Below are 20973 nucleotides of genomic sequence, written 5' to 3'. Positions count from 1 at the left end.
GAGTTCCTCCTGCTTGTTGCCCATACTACGAGCGTTTGTGTAGAGGCATTTGAGGCCTCCTGTGGGTGTGTGTACTGACCCTTCTGGTGTCTGCTTTATCAGAGAATCCTGTGGGGAAAGTGAGGGGAGTTTTTTTGGGTTTCTTTCTTTTTTTTGGAGTGAGGCCAGGGGGCCCCCAACTCATGAAAGAGTTGGAGAGTTTTCTGCTTTCCCTAAGTGTTAGTCATTGTCTTGAATCTGCATTGGCATCACCAAAAATTCTGGAATCTCATGATTATGTAAAATTTAAACAGACACTTATGGCTATTGGTCTGCAGCATAATATTTGTACAGACTGACTCTACAGCCAGTGAGGCTCAAGCTTCCAGCCCCGTGGGCTAGATGAGGTGTGTGGGGACAGTCTGCAAGTGGGATCCTGCATGACTTGAGCTCACAGGGTCAGTCAGTAGGTGTACTTTGGCCCAGCCCCAAGCACCAGATCTGGCTGTGAAGCAACCCTGCATGCCCATGCATGGGGTCATATCATCCAGACCTGTGGGGCGCCCTATGGGCTAGAGGACACAGCTTCAGGCTGAAGGTTGAGCACTGCTGCTTGCAGTCAGCATGTATTTATCCAGCCTTCTGTTTTCCGTTCTAGCCTTTAGAACTGCGAGGTCCTTATGATGTAGCTAATCTGTATCCTTTTGCAAGTCAAATCTGATCATTTAAGAAGAACGTACAAAACATCCAGTTGACTTTGAAGTATTCCTATCTCTTTCCTTCCCCCTCTAATGTTTTTTAAAAGTTCTTGACTTGGAAATAAGCTTGTTGGAGTTTGTGATTGTTATAACAGAACTCTTGGCAGTGGGAAGATATTCGGAAGAGTTAACTCTGGAAATGTTTCCACATACCATATTCTCTAGTATATAGCACACGCCCTTGTTATGAAGAGGAGCCTGAAGGGGAAAAAAAAAATTGAGGTAAGTTAGCAGCAGCTAAGGAGCCAAGCCTACTGTCAGCCCTGCATGATTGATAGGCCCACAGACTCATCCAGCCTGGCCCACTGGGTCCAGGGCTGCGTGCTAAAGTCCAACTGTGCCTCGTGGATCTAGAGCTGGGATTGTTTGGAATTGTGTGTCTGGTCTGTGGCTGCCCGCTGACTCCAACCATGCCCACTGACTCTGGGGCTACACACCAAGTCTGGGACCACATGGCTCTGGAGCTAGCATGTAGGGTCAGACCTAGCATGCTGAGTCTAGGACTGACCCTATCTGCTGGACTCCAGGGTCACATGCTGGGTCTGACTGTAGATCAACTCCAGGTACCACAGCATGCAGTTGGGGAGGTTAGCTCCCCACGGGTCTGGCAGGGGAAGCAAGCCATGCAGTGAGTGCATGAATTGCTGTGGCTCCCAGAGCAGCAGTAATTAACACTGTTACATCTCCACCCCTTCCCTCTTCCCCTACCCACCACTCAAATTTCCCTTTTTCTTGCATATAATGCAACACCCCAATTTTAACCATCTGGTTTTGGAAAAAAAGGTGCAGGTTATTTCTGTCTTCAGAAATGTATATCTGGAATGGAAATGGTGTTCCTCTATTGCAAGGTTAGGAATGTATAGTTTGATAGTGTTTTAGATTCTGGGCACTGCCATGTGACAATAAATGTACAGAAACTTTTCTCATAAAAATACTAATAAAAGAAAAGGTGGAGTGGCGGTGAAAATAAATAGACATAGTTTACCTAACTTGGTGTGGTTCCTCTGGATCTGGTCTGGAGCCTTCTCGCAATGATTTTTGTCAGAAAATATCCTTCCTAGAAAAGGGACATTTTCTGAGGGGAAGATTGTGTATGTTGGAAGAACTGATTTTTTTTCAAAATAAGTACTTGCCTGAAAGAGCAGAATTGATGGGGGCTTCCAGGTGGGCTTCTGCAGAGTTGCTGCAAGGGGGCTGAATGTTCTCCTTGACTTCTAAGTAGGGGTATGCAAAACCATTTTGAATTGTAGTTTTAATAGTTCCCAGTCTATTGTCAAGTGACCACATCTATGCATGGGGAAAGAACCACTTAACATGCAAAAAAGAACAAGCAAATTAAGATCCTTAACAAAGGTGGCAGAGGCTTGTTGTTTGGCCTGTCTGAAAGTGATGCCAAGGCAGCTGTTTCAACCAACTGCAGAGCCATCCTTCTCCATGGAGGTGAGTGAATAATGTAGCTATATTCTGTTTTTATATTAACTTCCATGTGTATTGTTTGCTTTTCAGTTTTAAAAATACAGCCCTTTTAGTAACGCCATCAAGAGAGAATCATTGTGAATTCTGCCTTTTCTGATCATCAATGTGTGCTGCTTCTCCAGGTTTTGTTTTTCCTCTCCCTTATTGTCTTGTCCTTCTGCCTGGAGTAAGAGGCAAATTAATGATCCTATTGGTAGTGGCAATTTTATTTGAGTACTTCATAATAGCACTTAAGGGACTCTTCTGAAAAAGCACAGATTGCACAATCAAATCACAGGCTATTCTATTACATTATGTAGCAAAATAACATTTGATTCGTGAAGGGCCAGATCCTGGTCTCGACATGGATCTTAACTGTGGGAGCTTTGAGCTCTGTGCCCATTTCACATCTGATATGAAAAATCCCGATATGAAATCAGACTCTTTGCTGGGTAAGAAATGCTACCACATAGGCAGATGTTCTGCTGTTTTTCAGAAAACTGAAGTATCCTTGTGTCTTCAGCACAGAAGTCTATGTAACACTTCATGTAACACAAACTCTGCGGCTCCTTCCTATCTGCTCCTATACAATATTTTATTATTTAGACCAAGAGGTATTTATCTACTACATTTGAAATCAACATTTTTCTAATTGTTGTACTAAACTGCATTCACTGGAACACAGAATCAGCTAGCTAAGCCTGTGCCATGGGTTAGTTTTTCAATATTTTAGTTTTCAGTTTTCACATGCCCCAAAAGCTCTGCTGCGTTGTAAAGATGTCTGATTTTAATTTGTGTCTGTTCCTGCTTGAATTGTTCTCATTGTAAGAGAAATCTGTCATGCATACAAATGGATGGCAGTTAATTCCTGTGACCAACCAGTTAATGCTCATCGGCTACACAGGTGTGAAATTACTGCACATTAAAATTCCCATGTGGATGTTCTCATTTAGGAGTAAAGAGGCCTTGAGTTGCTGGTAGCTTAACTCTTCTTAGAGGTCAAGCCCACTTTCCTCCTGAGAGTATCTGTGCCTCTCATCAGATTAATGTGCTTTTTGTTATGCACACTGTCTTCAAGCTTTCAGTTCATTTTCCTTAAGCTCTCCAATTTCCTTAGACAGGGCCAGAGAGAGGTTTCTGACAGACATTGTCTTTTAAGGCATGATGGCATCTGCTCCATGATCCCAACAGTCATGCCTTCTGCTATGCTACATATATGTTAGGACATGCAGTTTTAAGATTGGCGATTTTAGATTCCAATCATGTCTTTCTTGTAAGTGCAGGGGGACCCCTGCACCAGCAAGTAGAAAACTGGCATTAGCAGGGGTCCATCGTTCTTGGACTGGCTCTGCCCCCTGCCTTAAATTAACTTAAATGTGTGTCTGGGTTACTACTTAAGGTGTGATTTAACCTGCTAATCCCATTGTAAAAGCAACAGTGTCAGAGGCCTGAATGTCAGAAGCTAAATATCCCTACTCAGTTCCAGGGTGGGTGTCTGGCTCCAGGAGCCAGGCACTGCCCCATCCTACCCATGTGTGCTGGGGTTGGACCCTGCAATCCAGCACCACCCTCTCCCACTAGAATTGGTTCTGGGGGCCCAGTGCTATCCACTCCCACCTGCATGGCCAGGATTGTACCCTAGAGGTTGGGCACTGTCCCCTGCCTTTGGGATGGGGCCCTGGCAGCCTGGCACACAGTGGGATTCAACCCCAGGGGGCCCTGGGACTTGGTGCCACCCTAGCCCAGCCCTGCACACTGGGATCAGGCACCCAGGGTTCCCCATGAGCTCCTGCCCTTCCACCACCAAATTAAAACTATAGGGAATCCCATGGGCTAGATGAGACAGGACCATGGGCTAGATCTGCTTGGGGGCTCAACACTCTTGCTTTAGTTGAAAAGCTAATGCTTTACTTTTCATTTGTCCATCTTTATTCCATCCCTCATTGTCAGCCAGAACTGAAGGTTGCGTGAGCAGCTCTCTTGTGGGCTGTTGTATGGCCTAGAGCAGGAGTTCTCAAACTGTGGGTTGCAAGCAACTTAAAAGGGGGCCATAAACTTCCCAGGGGGTATGCGCGGTGGCATGGGGCTGCAGCAGTGGCCCAGAGTGGTGGATGGTGGCAGTGGCTGCCCTGTACAAGCTCTCCATCATGCACTGTCACCATCTAATACTCAGGGTCGTGGTGTCACAAATTTGAGAACCCCTGGCCTAGAGCAGTGTTTTTCAACCTGTGGGTCACAACCAAAAAGTGGGTGACAAGAATTTAAATAGGTTGTGAGAAAATCCCAGAAAAACAGGGGAAAGCATGGATTTTCCTTTGCAAGCTGGAAGCATTCCAGCTAGCAAGGAGCTGCTTGGGGCGATTGGAGGCAGCGGGCAAGTGTGCATGTGTGTGTGCACACATACTTGGCTGGCATGCAGCCAGTCAGGGTTGTAGGAGCAGCCCCAGCAGCTGGATGCAGGTAAGTGTATGGGAAGCGACAGTTGGAGGTCCAGGGGATGGGGACTGTCCAGGCATGGGTTATTGGATGGGTGTTGAAGGAACGGGTGTGGGGGTCGGGGACAGGTGCCTACTGGCACTGGGGGAAGATGGCTGGGTGCCAAGGCTGCGTCATGGTGGGGGGGAAGGCGCCTGTCCTTGTGGGAGGGGTGTCCTTTGGGTGTTGAGGGAGCAGCTGTATGACTGGCCCAATGGCACTAGGGATGGTGCCCATACTGGTGCATCTGGGAGATGGTGCTTGGGGGGCAGATGGGGCTATGACCAGGTTGCCTGGTGTGGCGCAGCCTAAGATGGGGGGGGCGGGACACGCCACAGGCCTCTTCTCCCTCTAGCCCGTGCCATGGCTGGACTTGCCCTGCTGCCACCCTCATGAGCCAGAGTTGCTGCAGCTACCATGCTCCAGCCCAAATGGGATGGGGGGCAGCTGGGGGCCCCCCCTCTGGCATGGCTGGGGGGGCAGGGATCTGTGGGTTGCTAGTGAGGGGCACCATCATGGCCCAGGGGGAAAGGAACTCTGGGCTAGGAGTGAGAGCACCAGCAGGGCCAGTGATCTGTGGCTTGGAGTTGAAGGGCGCTGGCTGGGCCAGCGGGCTGTGGGTCAGGACTGGCCATCAGTGTTTACAAATGTGTCTTGGTACGGAAAAGGTTGAGAACCACTGGCCTAGAGCATAATGAAATGAGCTGTCTTGTCTCTATAGTGAGTTCATCTCCAGTGAACTTCTAGTATGTTCGGGGGGGGAAATTGTAGTGAAGAGAAACGAATGTGAGGTTTATTAACACTGGTGCTGTAACCAAATGCTTACTGGCTGATACAAAGCTATGATCGTACTACCAACAGCTTTGTGGGGAAGTGGGGGGGAGTCTTTTTGCAGTAGGCATTGTTTATTAAAGTGGGTTTGACAATTTTAGCTGCTGCTTTATACAGAAATCCTGGAGGTACTGTACTTCAGTCATCAAGAGCATGTTTGCTGGGAGCACCTATTAGAGAATGGCTACTATGAGTTTGCATACCTTTTTGTGAAAGTGGAGAGTAGGATGTTTACCAGAAATAGCCTTTTTCCAAAATGTTAATTAGTCCCTTGATCATATAAAGGTTTTGAATAATCTGATGAAAATCTGTGCATGTTTCTCTATTACCTTTTGTGAAGTTTATTTTAATTAATTTGTAGGGTGCAGTAGTCTTCAGGCTAGAGAGAACACTGAATTTTTGCTTTCTTAAAAAAATGTGTAAACAAACCCTTTCTGACTTCTTCCTACACTGGTTTTTTTTTATTACATCAGCATCGGTGGACAGTTTGTTCTCAGTCAGCACCTTGTGGCCTCCTACTTCAGGAGGCTGTAGAGTTTGGAGAGCCAGCTTTAGCTCCTTGTTCATCTTATACAAAATGTGCCTATTTAACCCTTTTTCTATACTCGACCTTTCTCAAATTGTGCACGTGGTATCTGTATACCACTTATTCTGTTTTGCCTGATGTTGCTGACACCTCTAGTGCCTAGTCTAAATGAGGCCTTTGCACATAATTATACCAACGGGAACCCTAGCATAAACATGCTACACTTGTGCAGCTCCCCCGGTAGGGTTTACTGCACCAGCATCAAGCCTGCAGATGCCCCCAGTTCTGTGTGGACCAGGCCTTTCAGTCCTCCTTTGGCAGCAGGGTCAGAAATTTTGGACTGTGCCTATTCACAGTGCAGAATACTTGCCAGCGTAAATTATAGCAGCTTAATTTTTCCCCAATATAGCATATCCAGAACAAAGCTGGAGAGACCTTGCCGGGAGCCCTCCAGACTGAAATAACTTTAATGTTTGAACATTGCTGTCCTGCTGCTGCTGTTTTTGAACATCTTTTTGACATTCTGGCATTTATGTGAATACATTACAGTCTCCTTCTGTAGGAGGAAGGGAGAGGGTTGACACCCCTTACAAACACTGGGATGAGGTGAGGGGGATTGGGATTGGCAGAAAACAATCCAGTATTTTAGGGGCATGGAGGTGGTTCTGCAAGTGAACTCTTCAGAGATTAGCATTGTTATACCTCAGCTATTCTAAGCTTTCATGTGGTTTTCACATTTTAAATTCCAGAAACCAGGAAGACAGCCTGTGGTGTGGTATATACCATGAAGAAACCTCAACCAGTCGAGGAGGAAGAAGAGACCCTTCCAGCATGCAAAAGAGCCAAGACTCAAGTATGAGGATCAAAACCAGAAGGCACTTCCTCTCACCTTCCTCCCAACTCCTTCCTGGATTCACTACTTCACTGTTCAGAATGGAGTATATCCATTTTTATATATGTATTTAAGTAAAAGAGATGCAGGAATAGGGCTGATATATTAACAATGCTTCACCACAGCCAAAAGCTCTTTCTTTTGGTTTCAGAGGGCTAAGGTGCTTCTCCTGTTTATTAGAGCCATGGTCTACTCCCAACCATCCTTAGTCATGGGGGTAAGAAATGTTGCAGTATTAGAATTTAAAAATGTTACCACAAGTTGTATGACTGACCTTTGTTTCTTTCTATATTAAAATAATTTTCTAATAAGCCCTTTTAAAAACCTGGCTGGTACTTCTCTTTGAGGCTTAGGAAGTTTCCATATACTTCATCTTACAATTGCTATTCGATACAGCCTGCTCTTGGAGCTGGTCTACAAAAGACAGTTGCACAGTGCAAAATAGCACTGCCTAATTTTGCATCATTACGATCATCAGCTGAAAAGGACATTCCAACATCTCTGAATTGCAAAGAAATCTAAGTTCATGTTAGAATAGTCTGTAATGGCCTGTCCTTTATTCGTTGAAAATTAATAATTTGGGGTGATGGGTGCATACAGCAGATGGACTGCAAGGGGCCAAAGTAACACCATGTGATCAGTATGATGAGCCACTACAACGATACAACAGCTGTCTTATCTAAGCAACCTCCACCTTATCCAAAAAAGGCAAAGCTAAATAAGACCATATGTCAGGGTCAGTATGTATGCAAGAGTGTCCATTCTGCTACCCGCTTCCTTCCACCAGTCCCTTCCCCTGTCCAGCTGCCTGCAAATTGTAGTTCTCTTCTAATCAATTCTCTCCTGCTGCCAGTCTTTTTTTATGACTCTTTCAAGTCCTGGTTAAAGCTTTAAGTTTTAAAAGTCATATACAAGAGCTTGTAATGGGCTCTTCGACTCATGGGTTGCAAACAGTGACTTCCTCAGGCAACAAGGTGAGAAATGCAAGTAATAATAAGTAAGTGATTGCAAAAATCTTTTTGCAGTTGATCCTCAGTGTGACTCAGCACTGAACTGGGGAGAATTGTTTTAAAGCAAAAGTCAGTCTTACTAATACTTTAGGCAATGGCAGGCAATACTCACTGTAAGATTTTTACTTTGAGGTGCTGGAATATTTGCCTTTATTATTGTCACTTCTGAGTTTTGTGATCAAATTCATTTATTTCATCATCAGTCACAGGGTGTAGCTGATAATCAGGGATCCTGGTTTTCTCTGGAAAAAAAAAATATGCCCAATTTTTTGGATTAAAAAAGTAACCCAAAATGCACATTTTTCCATAATATACCATGTTATTTTTTATAAATATATATATTAGTGGTGTTTCATTTTAATTATCAGCAAGGATCCTGGTTTTCTTTTTTCTTTTTATACATATATAGAAAAAAAAGAAAACCAGGATCCTTGCTGATAATATACCATTTTATGATTTTATATCATATGTGTTCTGGCCTTATGCTCAAAAAGGGGAACCAAACGCAACTGATTACTACCTAGAAAGGAGCAAGGCATTGCTTTGCTGTGTCTTGCCTTTGCCACAAATGTATGTACCGGGAGTGAGAAATTGTTTGCTGAGTGAGAGGTAGAGAGAGCCAAGAAGTCAAAGCAAGCAATGTTGCATTGCTTATATTCATTTGATCTCAGTTAAAATGTAGAGACCTTTTCTAATGGTCTCTCTTTTTTGGTCTTTAAGAAAACGTGAGGCCTCAGGCATTGGTAAAAAATGTTGTTTCACCCCATTTTTCTTTAAGCTTCTGAAATCTTTCTGTATCCCCTTAAGCACTTTGCGGCCTGTCAGTACTTACCAGTTACAAAGGCTCTGATGTTACTTTGGTTTGCATATTTCGCAATATATTGCCAGCTAGTTTTGTCTGGCTTTTTGTAGTGAGCTGTTTGGTTGCACAAAAGAGAGTAGAGAAGCTACAGCCCACAGGCAAGGGCAGTGACAGGGATCTAGTCTTATGACTTCCAGTAGAGAGCAGACCATTATTTATAATGTCCATATATGTTTGTAAGGTATTGCAGAGAGTGGGCTAGATTTAATTAGGTGATGCTTTGAAAATGCTTGCACGAGGAGAGGATCAGCTGTTGAATTCATTTCATCCCTCAGGGACAGCTCTGCCAAAGAATTTTCTGTGTGTTTGTGGATGTTCTGTGTGCACGCTGTCTTGTCCCATTTATTTATATTCACTCGTGCAGCAATCCCAGTTTTGTAATCCATATGCATCCCTCTTTACGGCAGTCTAAATAGAGCTAGTTCTTAAAATCATCGTCACTGTGTTGTGAGGCTTTAAGTCTTTTGGTAATGCTTGCTGGCTGGAGTCTGTCTGAAGTGGAGAGCATGGGCACAAAGGGCATTAGCATTTCTCCCATTTAAGAGTTGGACAGTAGTATATGGCCTGTGTAGTAGGGAACTGTGGATCCTTTTGGGCCATGGTGTTTGAGAGGTCACCAAGACCTTTGCTGCATGCTCCTAGGCAGGAATATGGAAGAGTGGAGACTGCCCAGACCTTCCATCCCCACTTCAGGCCACTGAAAGAGAGCCCAAAGTCCAGACCAAGCTTGGACTTCCAGAGCATGGAAGCTCTGTGTGCATCCAGAAATCAAACCCAGGTTTCCTGCATGGCAGAAGAGGATTCTACCACTGAACCACGACACGAAGAATGCCGCTCTGGAAAAGAGCGTCTTGAGCTCCCAACGCTGGTGCATCTGTAGGGGGCAGGGTACAGGACAGAGCATGGCTCTGTTCTGTTTGCCAAAATTGAGAAGGCATTTAGCAGTGACAAAGGGGGTGATTTTATTGCTGGCATTTCTAGGCAAATGAGGAAAGGTATCTTGACACAGAGCTGGCCAACTTCTAAGTGGCCTGGGGCCACATACCACACAGCCCACATCAGCAGGGGCTGCACCAGTGAGAGCCATAGGCCCTCAGGCCTGTATGTCGCATGTCCCCACCCCCAGCTGCACTACATGCCTGGGTGGTCCCAGTCCATTGGGTGCCCTTCCCCACCCCTGGCTGCACTAGGCATGGAAGCTCTTCCCTACACTGCACCAGGTCGCCCCCTTATCCTAATATTCCCGGCTCCCCTGCTGCATGGTGCTTTTTGTGCTTTGGGATGCTGGCTCCCCCAGCTTAAGCACTACAGGCTCTTGGGCTGCACCAATCTGCCCTTGTGGTGGGGAAGTGGAAGCTGCAGGGAAAGAGGGCCCAGAGACCCTGGCTGCTTCTGCAGGCGGATGGATGAGGGAGTGATACCCAGCTGGAAATCTGAGGGGTGCAATTTAGCCCCTTGCAGGCCACCAGTTGGACAGCCCTGATCTAAGGCAGTCAACAGAGACAGGGCTGCTTCTGCACTACTGCATAAGCAGGATCTACTCAAACAGATAAAAAGAGCCACTCAGTTTATTAAATCTTAAATAGGATCAATACAAAATGTACATAAAAAGCAGTACAAATTTTACAAATATACATCATCTGTATTTCATTCTTGAATTGTCAGGCTGTGCGTTGCTATGCCTAGAACTTCTGAGGTGCATGTTTCTTCCACTCTTACTCTCTTACTTTCATCACGTGACATTTGAACCCAGTGGTCCAACCAATTAACATCTGACATCAGTGCTTGAGCTTCTTTGTCAGTAGATTGTTCGGTGTGTAAACCCAATTATGAACTACTCCTTTAATTCCACCTGGTATTTCTAAACCTATTGCCTTCCACAGTCTTCCACATATTGCACTTGTTTAACAGCTTATTCTAATACAGACAATTTGGCAAAGATGGAATAACAGTTACAAATATTAGCTCTTTAGATCTACTGAAAGACTTGATAAGATGTGAAGCCACTAGTATACTTGGAAATGCTGTAAAGATTTAAAAGAAGACGGAGAGGCCCAAGAGGGTTAATAGTGCTGACTGAAGTGACCACATTAGTAATTGAAACTCCATTTAAAAGTAGTAGTAACATTACTTGTGATCAAGATGAACAGTAGATAGCCCCTGAAGGACAGCAAGAAAAAATTTAAAAAATAAATAAGAATAAATAAAGCAATTTTACTTCCAGTGGAATTGGAATACTTAAACAGTCTTTTTGATTCTTTTTCTGCATTTTCCTACAGTATTCCAATAAAGGCATGTATAAATAATAGAGTAGGACCAGCAATTTGTAGTCAGTAAAAACAGTATGTTCAGGGCTATTTTTCATCAGGCTTTTTAAAATCCCATTTTACAACTGCTAAAGAGGAGACAGGTTTTTTTCCTCTTCAGAATGTGTCTATCTGTGAGCTCTTATAGGATTTGTCTTTAAGGCTGTTGAATATCTCTTTGGCGCCATTCTGCCACTGAAGTACAAGATCCATAGGGGTTTTTCCTTCCTATTTAATAGAGTGAGGAAAAAACAGGTTTAATTTCAAGAGGTGAATTCCAAAATAAATCTACTATTCTTGTTCTCTCCTAGGTGTGGGTAGCACAGATATATAATGTATGGACTTTGATTCCTAATGGCTACGTATCACTATAGTATTGGGGTGTTGATCCAGGGCAGATAACCAGTTGATCACAAACTTTCCACTAGTTTCAGTGGAATCAGGCTATATTAGCCATTTAAATTCCATCTGCAAAATATACAGCTAAATGTTGAATTTACAGCAGATTTATTTTGTCTTGGCTTAAATTGATTAGGAATGTGTTGACACTAAGCTACACTCAGCCACTTTGAAACTGAAGAATACCTACATAAGAATTTTTACCACTTTAAACAGGTTTAAAAAATAATAGTGTATGTCAAACATGAGCAAGTTTCATTTTGTAGACAAAGTCTGACCCTCAGTCTCTGTGCATATGCTAATATTGCTATCAGTGACACTGTTATAAAGACTAAATAGTGAACTGAAGAAAGCATCTGGCAATATTAGCGAGGTGTTAAGCTAGGTGTCAAAACAGATTAATTTCCTTAACCCCAAATTGTTCATTGTAAAAATCATTGATTGAGGGCAATAAAGGTCACTTTCCAACCTGCCAGGGTTTTATTTGCTGTATTTTAGCAACTGGTTGCAGACCTCTGCTTGTTCCACAGCTGCCACTGGTAGACTTTCTAACAACAAAAGGTCAGTTTCTTCCTAAATTAAAATTCAGTTTAGCCTGAGATCTCCCCTGATTGACTTGACTTAATGTGGCTAACCAGTCAGGTCAATAATTAACCAGTCATCCATTCAACAAGATGCTGTTTCAGTGGCGGTTTTAAATGGTACTTGGTTATACAATGTGAGTGTGAGAGTTTGTAACAAAGAATCAAGTATTTGGGGTCTTTTAAAATCTGTCATTTGGTAGTAAAAATTTATGGAATAAAATTTTAAGTTATTGCTGGTACAATTTTGACAATCTGAAAAAAAAAAACAAAACCTGACATGTCCAAGAATACATTCACCATTTATTAATTGACTGAGTGATTCTCAAAAAGTTCAGATTAGATGAGCATAAGCATCCCTTTTGGCCTTGAAATCTATGAAACTATTCTAATGAAAATATTTTAATGTAACATTTTGTTAATACTTACAGCATTCTTTATATTTAGATCTGCTCCATAAAGAATCAGGAGTCTAATCATTTTGTAACGATTCAGCCTCACTGCATCATGCATAGGTGTATCTCCTTCCTAAAAAAGAACAAGACTGATTACAGGTTAGAGCCTGCAGCTTTAGGACAGCATTCTAGGCTGAATATCGGACAGTAATTTTACAATCAAGTGGAATTATAAAGGTGTGTTTGCTCCTTGTGAGATTATAATTGAGAAGTAACAAATACAGTATGTTAGGGAAGTATGTTACTTACTCTGTCTCTGGCGTTAAGATCTGCTTCGCAAGCAATAAGGTGTTCACCACAGTCATACTGACCCGTCCTCACAGCTACATGCAGAGGTGTACTTAGCAGCTGGTAAATGGGAGGGGGAAAAAATCAGTGGGTGTAGGTTTTTTTTTCCTTTGATAATTAACTTTCCTAAGAGGCAGAACATTCTGAGAACTGCCACTAAGCAGTTAGAATTTGGAGTAAGGACCAGTTCTTCAGACAGGCTTAAAAAGTGCTTTTGCATCACGCAAGAACCTACCTTGTCTCTAGCATTTCTGTTTATTCCTTTGTCTAGCAAGAACTTCAGAACTTCCAGGTTTCCCCCACGACATGCCCAGTGAATAGCAGTAGATTCAAGCTAGACCAAGAAAAACAAATATAAAATTACTGAACCCCCAAAATAGCAAAAGGAACAATTCTGATAGAAGTTCTAAAATTAATGAAAACTAGTGTGTTCTGATACAATCTGACCTAAAACAAATTGGCTGTAGCTATTAGCAGCATTTTTATTAGGCCCTATTGTCCCTAGTACCACTGATACGTCATCCTTCACAACTATTGCATGTTGTGCTTGAGGCAGCAAGGTCTATGTAGGACCTCATTTGCAATGGCCCAGATCCTTAAGGCTATATAGTCATCAGTACAAGTTTGGTACATCTTTGAGGATCTGGGCCAAAGCAACTTAAGTTAAAAATTTTGTAAGACAGTTTTAGTCAAACTGCAGTTTGGTTTTCTACATAGTAATTTACAAGAAGAGGTTCCAAATCTTAACATGTGGCTGCCTGCAGTTAGACTTCTGAATCCATGTGTCTGCTCCCCGAATGATCTTCTAATCTTATAGAAGTGCTAAGCAACCCCAAAGCCTAATGGGGTCAGGCAAATAGTGGGTGATCAGGGCATATGAGCACAAAGCTTTGGATGTTTTGGTGCCTACTATTGGTTTAGAAGCACAGTTGTTGGTGGGCAGGGATGAGAATTCCTGTGTTTAGATGCCAAAAATTGAACCACAGTTGTTTTGACACTCATGCCTTTTGAACTCCAAAAAAAAATCAGGAAAATTCAAAACGTAACAGAAAAGGAGTTGTATTCCTTCGAGGTCTTCTGCAGGTTTTAAAAAGTGGATTAGATACCTCTTCTGTCGTTCTTCCTCTCCCCCAGCCAAAGTTCCAATTTTAGTTATTGCCTCTGCCTTTTCAGGGGAGGGACCATCATTCTTCAGAGGCATCCTCCTGCCTTTGCAGATCTTTTTACATTCTTACCCCTCCCATCAGCAGTCTCTGGAGTGTTAAGCAAGGAGATGAGAGGCTTTTCTGATCCCTGCTGTGTAGCAATAAGACAAAGAGCTGGGAATGGAGAAGCACAGAAACAGCTGCAAAAGCTGTTGATACTTAGCTACCCATGGAGAGCATTCCAGAAGTGCAGTGTTCCCACCTTTGTCCAGTACAGAAATCCTGTTCTAGCACATTGGGATGGAGAGGATGTATAGCAGTAAGCATGCTGTAAAGAAATCAGGCTGTGGTATCTCCACCACCACCTGGGGGTGATAGATTAGAGTAGCCTGATTGCAGGCTCTTGGGCAGGGCCTACTGTGAAGTAGCAACACAAGTTACATGCTAGGCAATCTGTTCATTTTGCATCTTCCAGAAGTTATTTTCATGAGACTAAGAAGCACCAGACAGCGTGGTTTTGAACCCTTTTTTCCATAGACCTGTTTTAGAGGTAAACTCCTACAAGTCTCTAGAATCAGTGGTGTCAGGTTAGTAATTTTGATCTCACATGTATAGGTCTTTTTGAAAACTGGCATATTCAAAACAGCAGGTTCTTAAAGAAAAAAAAATCCATATATAGATGTGTATACCATATCTTGGAATTCCAGTTGGGCTCCAGCTTCCACCAGCTTTTTCACCACCTCTAGATGTCCTTCTGAGCAGGCCCTGTGCAGTGCAGTCCGATTGTACTGTTAATTAAAATAGTGATAAGTCAAATACTAAGTGAAGGTACAAAGAGATGTGTTTAAAATCAAATCCTTTTCCCGCTCATAGCCCAGATGATGGAAAACACATACTTTATGCTGATTCATTTTCAAGTGCTTATACTTTTGAGACTTTAAATCTGCTAAATTTTAATAGCATCCTACCAGATGAGAGCTGCCTACCCAGCATATTTTAACGGGAATGAGTAATGTCTGCAATTTGGCGTTCAAGTTAAAAATATTCTGAACCTCTTGAGTTCCCAAGTCTGTCTTTATACTATGTTGCAAATGCAATTTTACACAGGATATAGTCTAAGAGGCGGATGGTCTCTTCTCAGCTGGGAATATGGCAAAAGTGGATAACCAAAAACAAAAAGCTGTGTTGCTAAGAACAAAAGAATCAAGTTTCTATAGCTAAGCTGAAAGGTTTCTGTCTTGCAGCTCACTGACATTGAATCCGATAGTACTGAAAGGCTTTTTGTCAAAGGAAATCAGGGTTTCCTGACCACCAACACGTTTCCATTAAACACACATACTTCTGTAGGTAAAATATACTTCCTATATTTCCAGGTATTCCTTTAAAACAAGAAAACCTAATAAATCGTACTTCCCTGTAGTTTATCATCTTATTTTACACTACAAAACCTCAGGAACCTACAAAATGTAATGGATACTGAGATTTTGCTTAATTGCATATAGTGCTCTCTCTTGTAGTTGGCTTTGAAGTAAGAATATAAATGTACCTCGTCACAAGCATCTGGATCCCCTTTATCTGACAAGTATTTTTCAATTACTGGCAACTTATTCTCCAGTGCTGCTTTTAAAAACGTTGGTACATCCACTGATTCTATCTGATAGAAAGAAATATGCAGAATATAAATATGGATTACAGCTATACAGTATTCTAGAAATCCCATCCAGTCTTTCCCAGAAGAATGTACATGCTGATAAAACAGAACTCACAATTACTTCAGGTTCAGGTTCCTTTAAAATGGGCACTTTCACTTTCTTGCATTTTTTCCTTTTCTTCAGCTGAATAATTTTTTCAAGATCCTGCAAGTTTTCAAGTTTTGGTCTCTCCTCTAGCTTTTTCTTCTTGAGCTGAATGAATCAAGCAGAGGATAATGATGAGTCCAGACAAAACATAAAACTCCTTTCCTTTTTAAAACACCAATGTAGTTTATTCCCTCATTTGAGATTAGTGAAGTACAGACTGCAAATAAGAGGCAGTTTATGAACAGCATTGGGATGATTAATAAAATATATTTCTAAGAGAGAGAGTGAATTCTACAGCACTTGTGAACTTTATTCAGAATTGGACCTCTTTTTCTAAAACAAGTGCTGAAATTCAACCATAGATGGTAGGAATGAAATTCTGTTGCCTGTGTCTTGTAGAGAATCAGCCTAAATAGACGAGATTTTCCCTTCCGGCCTTACAACCTGTAACATTTCATGGCCATTTCAGTATAGTCAAATACTGAGATGATAAGCATGTGTAATTCATTTTGATTTCAATATAAACTTCATGTCCTAAGCACCTTTCAGGATGAAGAGCATACTTCATTCCTCCTGCTTTTTTTGTGTAGCTTTAACTTAACTCTGCTCAAGGAAAATATATCCTTAAATTAGCCTGATTCATGCCAGTTTTAGTTTGACTCAACAGTGTTACTTTCTGCTAACCAACTAAAAATGTAGATTTGTGGGCTACTTGAGTCAGTGGAAAGATTCCTACTATCAGTGGGCCATGGGTCAGGCATCAAATTCCCAAGAACTGTTTGATAATTATGTTTGTGAATACTCCATCAATAAGTGAGTTTGAAAATATTAATTCTCTGGTTAGTGATGATCTAGTTAAATTGGGTAATTTCTGGGTTTATGAATATTTTATATTCATATACATACCCCTCCCTTGTAAATAAAAGCCTTGTTTCTACTATTTTGTTTAAACTGCTGATTCTTTCTCAATAAGTAGGATTTTTCTAATGTAGTTGAACTGCTGTAAGTGTTGAGTGTGGCAGGTTGCTAATTTGCACTGATGAATGGGAGACCTGTTGTAGTGCTTTATGAAACAGGAAGTAAACAAACATGGGGGGATGAAAAGCTGCTATATTCCAAAAAAGGGTACTTGTTCATTTGTTTTGACAGGAGTCATTTTAATGGCTACTACTACTTCATGGTGTGCTAGAAAGCGTGCTCCGGGGGCTGCGGTTGGTAAAAGAAAGGACGTCAGGACAGAACTACGCTCTTAAATTTATGCTGGGGAATGGTGAGAGATCCAAACTGCAATTGATATTTGTTTGGTTGATGCCAGCAATGATTATTAGGTTTACAAATTGGATATGCCAGCTCTTTGCTTACTGTACAGCTAGCCACAGGAAGATGAGAGATTTCTGGTTCTTTAATTAGAAGTGAAAAATGAAGCAGCATCTAATGCTGTTTTCAGAGCAACATGATTGAAAGCCTGTTGAAGTCAATGAGATGATTTGTGTTGGTTAAGTGGCCTCAGTGTCAGGTACTCTGTTCTCCCTGGGTTGAGATCTGTCAAGGTTTTATTTTTTAGACTCACCATTAAAGATACATTGGTTAGAACAAAAGACATGGACAGTTTTTAGAGCTTCACAGGTACAGCTGTCACAAAATGATAAAAAATAAGCACAAAACCAAAAAGCCTACCTCTGCCTCTAGCTTTTTCTCCTTTTCATAGGTACGATCTCTTCGGGCCAGTAAGTTTTCAGGGAGTGTCTTAAGATCCTCTTGTTTCTCTAATCTCACAGTAGCTTCATACTCTCCATGTTTAAAGTCTTCTGGGAGGAAACCTCCAGCCTCATTGCTGTTACTTTTCTTCCCCGTCACCTGCAAGAGAGAATGAAATATTATGCAACCTGCAGTACAGAATCATAAGTATCCACCAACTGCAAAAACATGAACAACTTATTGTTGAAAGTGGTCTGTCTGTCCCCATGTAAGAGTGTATGTGGCAACTGGGACCCAACACTTTCACAAACTCTGAAGCCAAATTAAACTGTTATGACAGTTGTCATAAAGGACTAATTCGCAGGTTGACCCAACACCTTGGAAGTCAATGGAGAAGCTTTCACTGACTGGATCAGGCCCACTATAAAAGAGCATGCCATAAATTGTCTTTCTGGCTAGGTTCTGCTTGCTAGTATAATAACAATATCAGAATAAAATTTATAATGAGACTTATTATAAATAAGGGGCTTGGGGTGGGTTTTTGTTTGTTTGTTTGTTTGTTTGTTTTTTGCTGTTTATTATTTCTCTACCTTACCTTTTTAATTTATCTTGTCTACTACTCTCCATAAACTCACTGGAGTAAAAGGTAGAAAGACTCACTACCCCTTGCCCCACCCTGGGTATCTCCCTCTCAGTACAAAGTTGTTCTGTATTGCCTGGGAATGAAATAGCTTTTTGTAAACCATATAAATTGATGGGAACCAACCTTTTTGGTAGTCATGCACAAATGAGCCCTGCAACTTCTCCAAGTGTCACTCCAGTGCCCTTCCTTTGCCCAAACTACTGCTTTGCTTTATGCTCCGTGCCCAATTTTCTGGTTTGCTTTCTGCTTCCTGTGCTATCTGCTGCTCTGCTGCCTGTCTTCTTCCCCCATCTGCTTGTCCATGCCACTTGTGGCACCCATGCCACAGGTTGGCTACGCTGCCTTAGCTAATGATCTAATGCCACAAGGCATAGGCATAGTTTCTAAAAATGTTTCCTGAGCTTGATTATGTACCTCCATTAAGAGAGTATGTTAAAGTTATGTGAAGGCACAGTGCATTTGGGGATATATTTCACAGAAATTATACAATCCAGAATGTTTTTGATATCAAATGCTGTTGCACAACTTTGGAGGTGGAGACTTTAGCACTGTAGAAATCAGAGCGGTCTTGCCAAAGAATTTAAAACTAGCATTAACTGGTTATGCTGTATGGCATTTTCATCCTAACATATTCTTCTGGGAGGAAGAGAAATTTCCAAACAACATTCCAGTGTTCGACTGAGTGTGTCACATTTGCTTAGTCTATTGATCCAATCCAATTTGACTAAGATGAACATTAAGAAGAATATTCAAGCTATCTGTTGTCTAAGATATTATTTTTCAGGAAGTCAGATAGGCCATGGAAAACAGTTTGTATAGGAACAGATAGCAACTTTCAATTTTGGTTTAAAAGTTAAGCTAATCGTGCATACCTACATCTACACATATCTTTTACTGAGTGTTAACACGTGCATAATTGTAAACAAATATAGCATCTGAGCAAATTAAGTAAGTAAATCAAAGGTAATTGAACCTAACTCCATGGTTCATCATATGCCAATCCAAAATATAGTCAACTGTTTTATTAGATTAATGGAAAACCCAAACCCCAAGGACAATTTCAGCATAATATGATTCAGCAATGACAATCACCCTACAGATACCTATAATAATAATGAACAAAGACACTGTTATTGACTAATTACAATAAAAACCCTGAAATAATAGTAATTGAGAGGCAGCTTGTACCTACCAGATCCTCCACTTTCAACGTCATCATATTTGCTGGTTGTTGTTAGTTGTACTCCTTTATGGATAAGACACCCAGTGCTCAAGTCAGCTCTGCTGAGACCACCAGCCTAGCTTAGCTTATATATCTTTGGGGAACTTAGCTTGGGTGAGATAATCTTCCAACCTGGGAAACCAGATATGCCCCTTGGATTTGCCAGCTCAGAGGTAAGTTCATTTTCATTCCAGACGTGTTAACTAGCCAGATCTAGTGTCAAGAGAGAGAAGGGGGGGCGTCAGTTGGGAGCTAGGTTGAGTCTCACTGTCTAACCACACTGAATATGTGAATTGGTATGAAATGTGAGATCATCATTCCTTTGTCAGTGACACCATAGCTCAGAAATGCTAGTCATTCTAACTTCCCAATGCCCACTAGGACAGCTGTCTGTTGATATTGCATTATATCTTTTTTTTACCGACTTTCAAATGACTATGAGACACCGGAAAGGGTAAGTGACCCATGTAGAGTACTTGTGGTAATGTCTTTCTGATAAGTGGATGACCCCTTAAGTTTTGGGAAGCCATTCTTTTCATTGCCATCTATTTTGGGATGGTAAACAGTTTAGAGGAAAAGCTCTCTCTCATCATGATGGCACTCTTCTATATTTGTTGGAAGGAATTCTCTGAAGGGATTACTAAGCCAGAATGATGTCTCTAGTGCTAAAAAGGCCTATGACTTGATAAGTTACAATCGGTATAAGATCTCAAAACAGCTAGCTTTGCATTTTTCCTGGAAGTCGTCACCAGTCATAAACAGAGTAGTAAATTATATCCAGTTACTTTCTGAAAAAGTAAAATCACTGCTGCTTTCACAGACAATATTTTTCATTTGAGCCTGATGGACTTTGAGGAGAGAGAACCTAGTAGCAAATGGATTAAGGCTGATACGTATTAAATAAAGAGCGACTTGCAGACAGAAGGAACTTCTACTGACCATGAAAAACCATATGTGGGCAAGCTCCTCTACTTATGTAAATTGGTTTAGATGCACTGATTCTCACTGAACTATTTTAACACCCACAGAGGATCTAATGCTACTTACTTGAAGAAGGGAAGATCTGTTAAACTTAAGTTTAGAGTTGGTGAATTTGTACAAGAAATCTCTTGTCCTTCTCCTCACTGAAGTCAATGGAACTCCTCATGTTTAAAGTTGAGTCAGTATATACATGTTTTGCTGGATGGGACATAAATGTTGAGGCTGCTCTCTAAAAGTTTTATATATCATGCTGTGCCTGTGATGCTGACCTTTCAAGGTGCGCATCCTCTCCTAAACTATCCACTAGTAATTCAAGTATGTTCAAAGCTATCTGCTAGGCCCCATTATACCTACCCGGTGCCCTACCCTTTTCCTGAAACAAAGCTGAACGTCAGGTGCTTCTTTTACTGATTAGAATATTTGTGACGTTGGAAGGTAAGTCCCAGAGCTAAAACAGAGTATGTGGGACAGCCTTTCTACATCTCTTTTCCCAAACATTACCTCCATATGTTATTCCAAAAGAGTGCTTTTCTACATGGCATTATTATCTGCTTCCAAAATACATTTATATTCCTGCTTTGTTTACTAGAACAGGAGCCATCTTGGCTTGGCTTTGCCTTGTTTATAACTGATATAACATGGTGCATCTACATGAAACATTTTGCTAC

General features: G+C 41.7%; 2 protein-coding genes across 2 annotated transcripts in view; one reads left to right on the top strand and one right to left on the bottom strand.

Annotated features, from left to right (window-relative positions):
- Nucleotides 1–7228, top strand: part of RPP30 (ribonuclease P/MRP subunit p30) — a 27082-nt gene extending 19854 nt beyond the window's left edge. Inside the window, exons 9-11 of the mRNA XM_019556221.1 lie at nucleotides 638–675; nucleotides 2098–2177; nucleotides 6774–7228. Of these exons, the coding sequence (XP_019411766.1) occupies nucleotides 638–675; nucleotides 2098–2177; nucleotides 6774–6883 (228 nt within the window). The 3' untranslated portion in view covers nucleotides 6884–7228. The remainder of the gene's footprint in view (nucleotides 1–637; nucleotides 676–2097; nucleotides 2178–6773) is intronic.
- Nucleotides 7229–9960: 2732 nt separating this feature from the next.
- ANKRD1 (ankyrin repeat domain 1) lies at nucleotides 9961–19397 on the bottom strand. Its single transcript, XM_019556326.1, has 9 exons — nucleotides 19295–19397; nucleotides 17439–17618; nucleotides 15729–15866; nucleotides 15509–15616; nucleotides 14652–14750; nucleotides 13053–13151; nucleotides 12779–12877; nucleotides 12504–12602; nucleotides 9961–11322 (listed from the first exon to the last, which is right to left on the bottom strand). The coding sequence occupies exons 1-9, from the start codon at nucleotides 19319–19321 to the stop codon at nucleotides 11212–11214; spliced, it is 960 nt and encodes a 319-aa protein (XP_019411871.1). The 5' UTR covers nucleotides 19322–19397; the 3' UTR covers nucleotides 9961–11211.
- Nucleotides 19398–20973: the final 1576 nt, after the last annotated feature.

This window comes from Crocodylus porosus, unplaced genomic scaffold (genome assembly GCF_001723895.1).
Source record: "Crocodylus porosus isolate Cpor-Errol unplaced genomic scaffold, CroPor_comp1, whole genome shotgun sequence".
Lineage (NCBI taxonomy): Eukaryota > Metazoa > Chordata > Crocodylia > Crocodylidae > Crocodylus > Crocodylus porosus.
The sequence above is the reverse complement of the archived record's forward strand: the minus strand, read 5'-3'. Positions and strand labels throughout refer to the sequence as shown.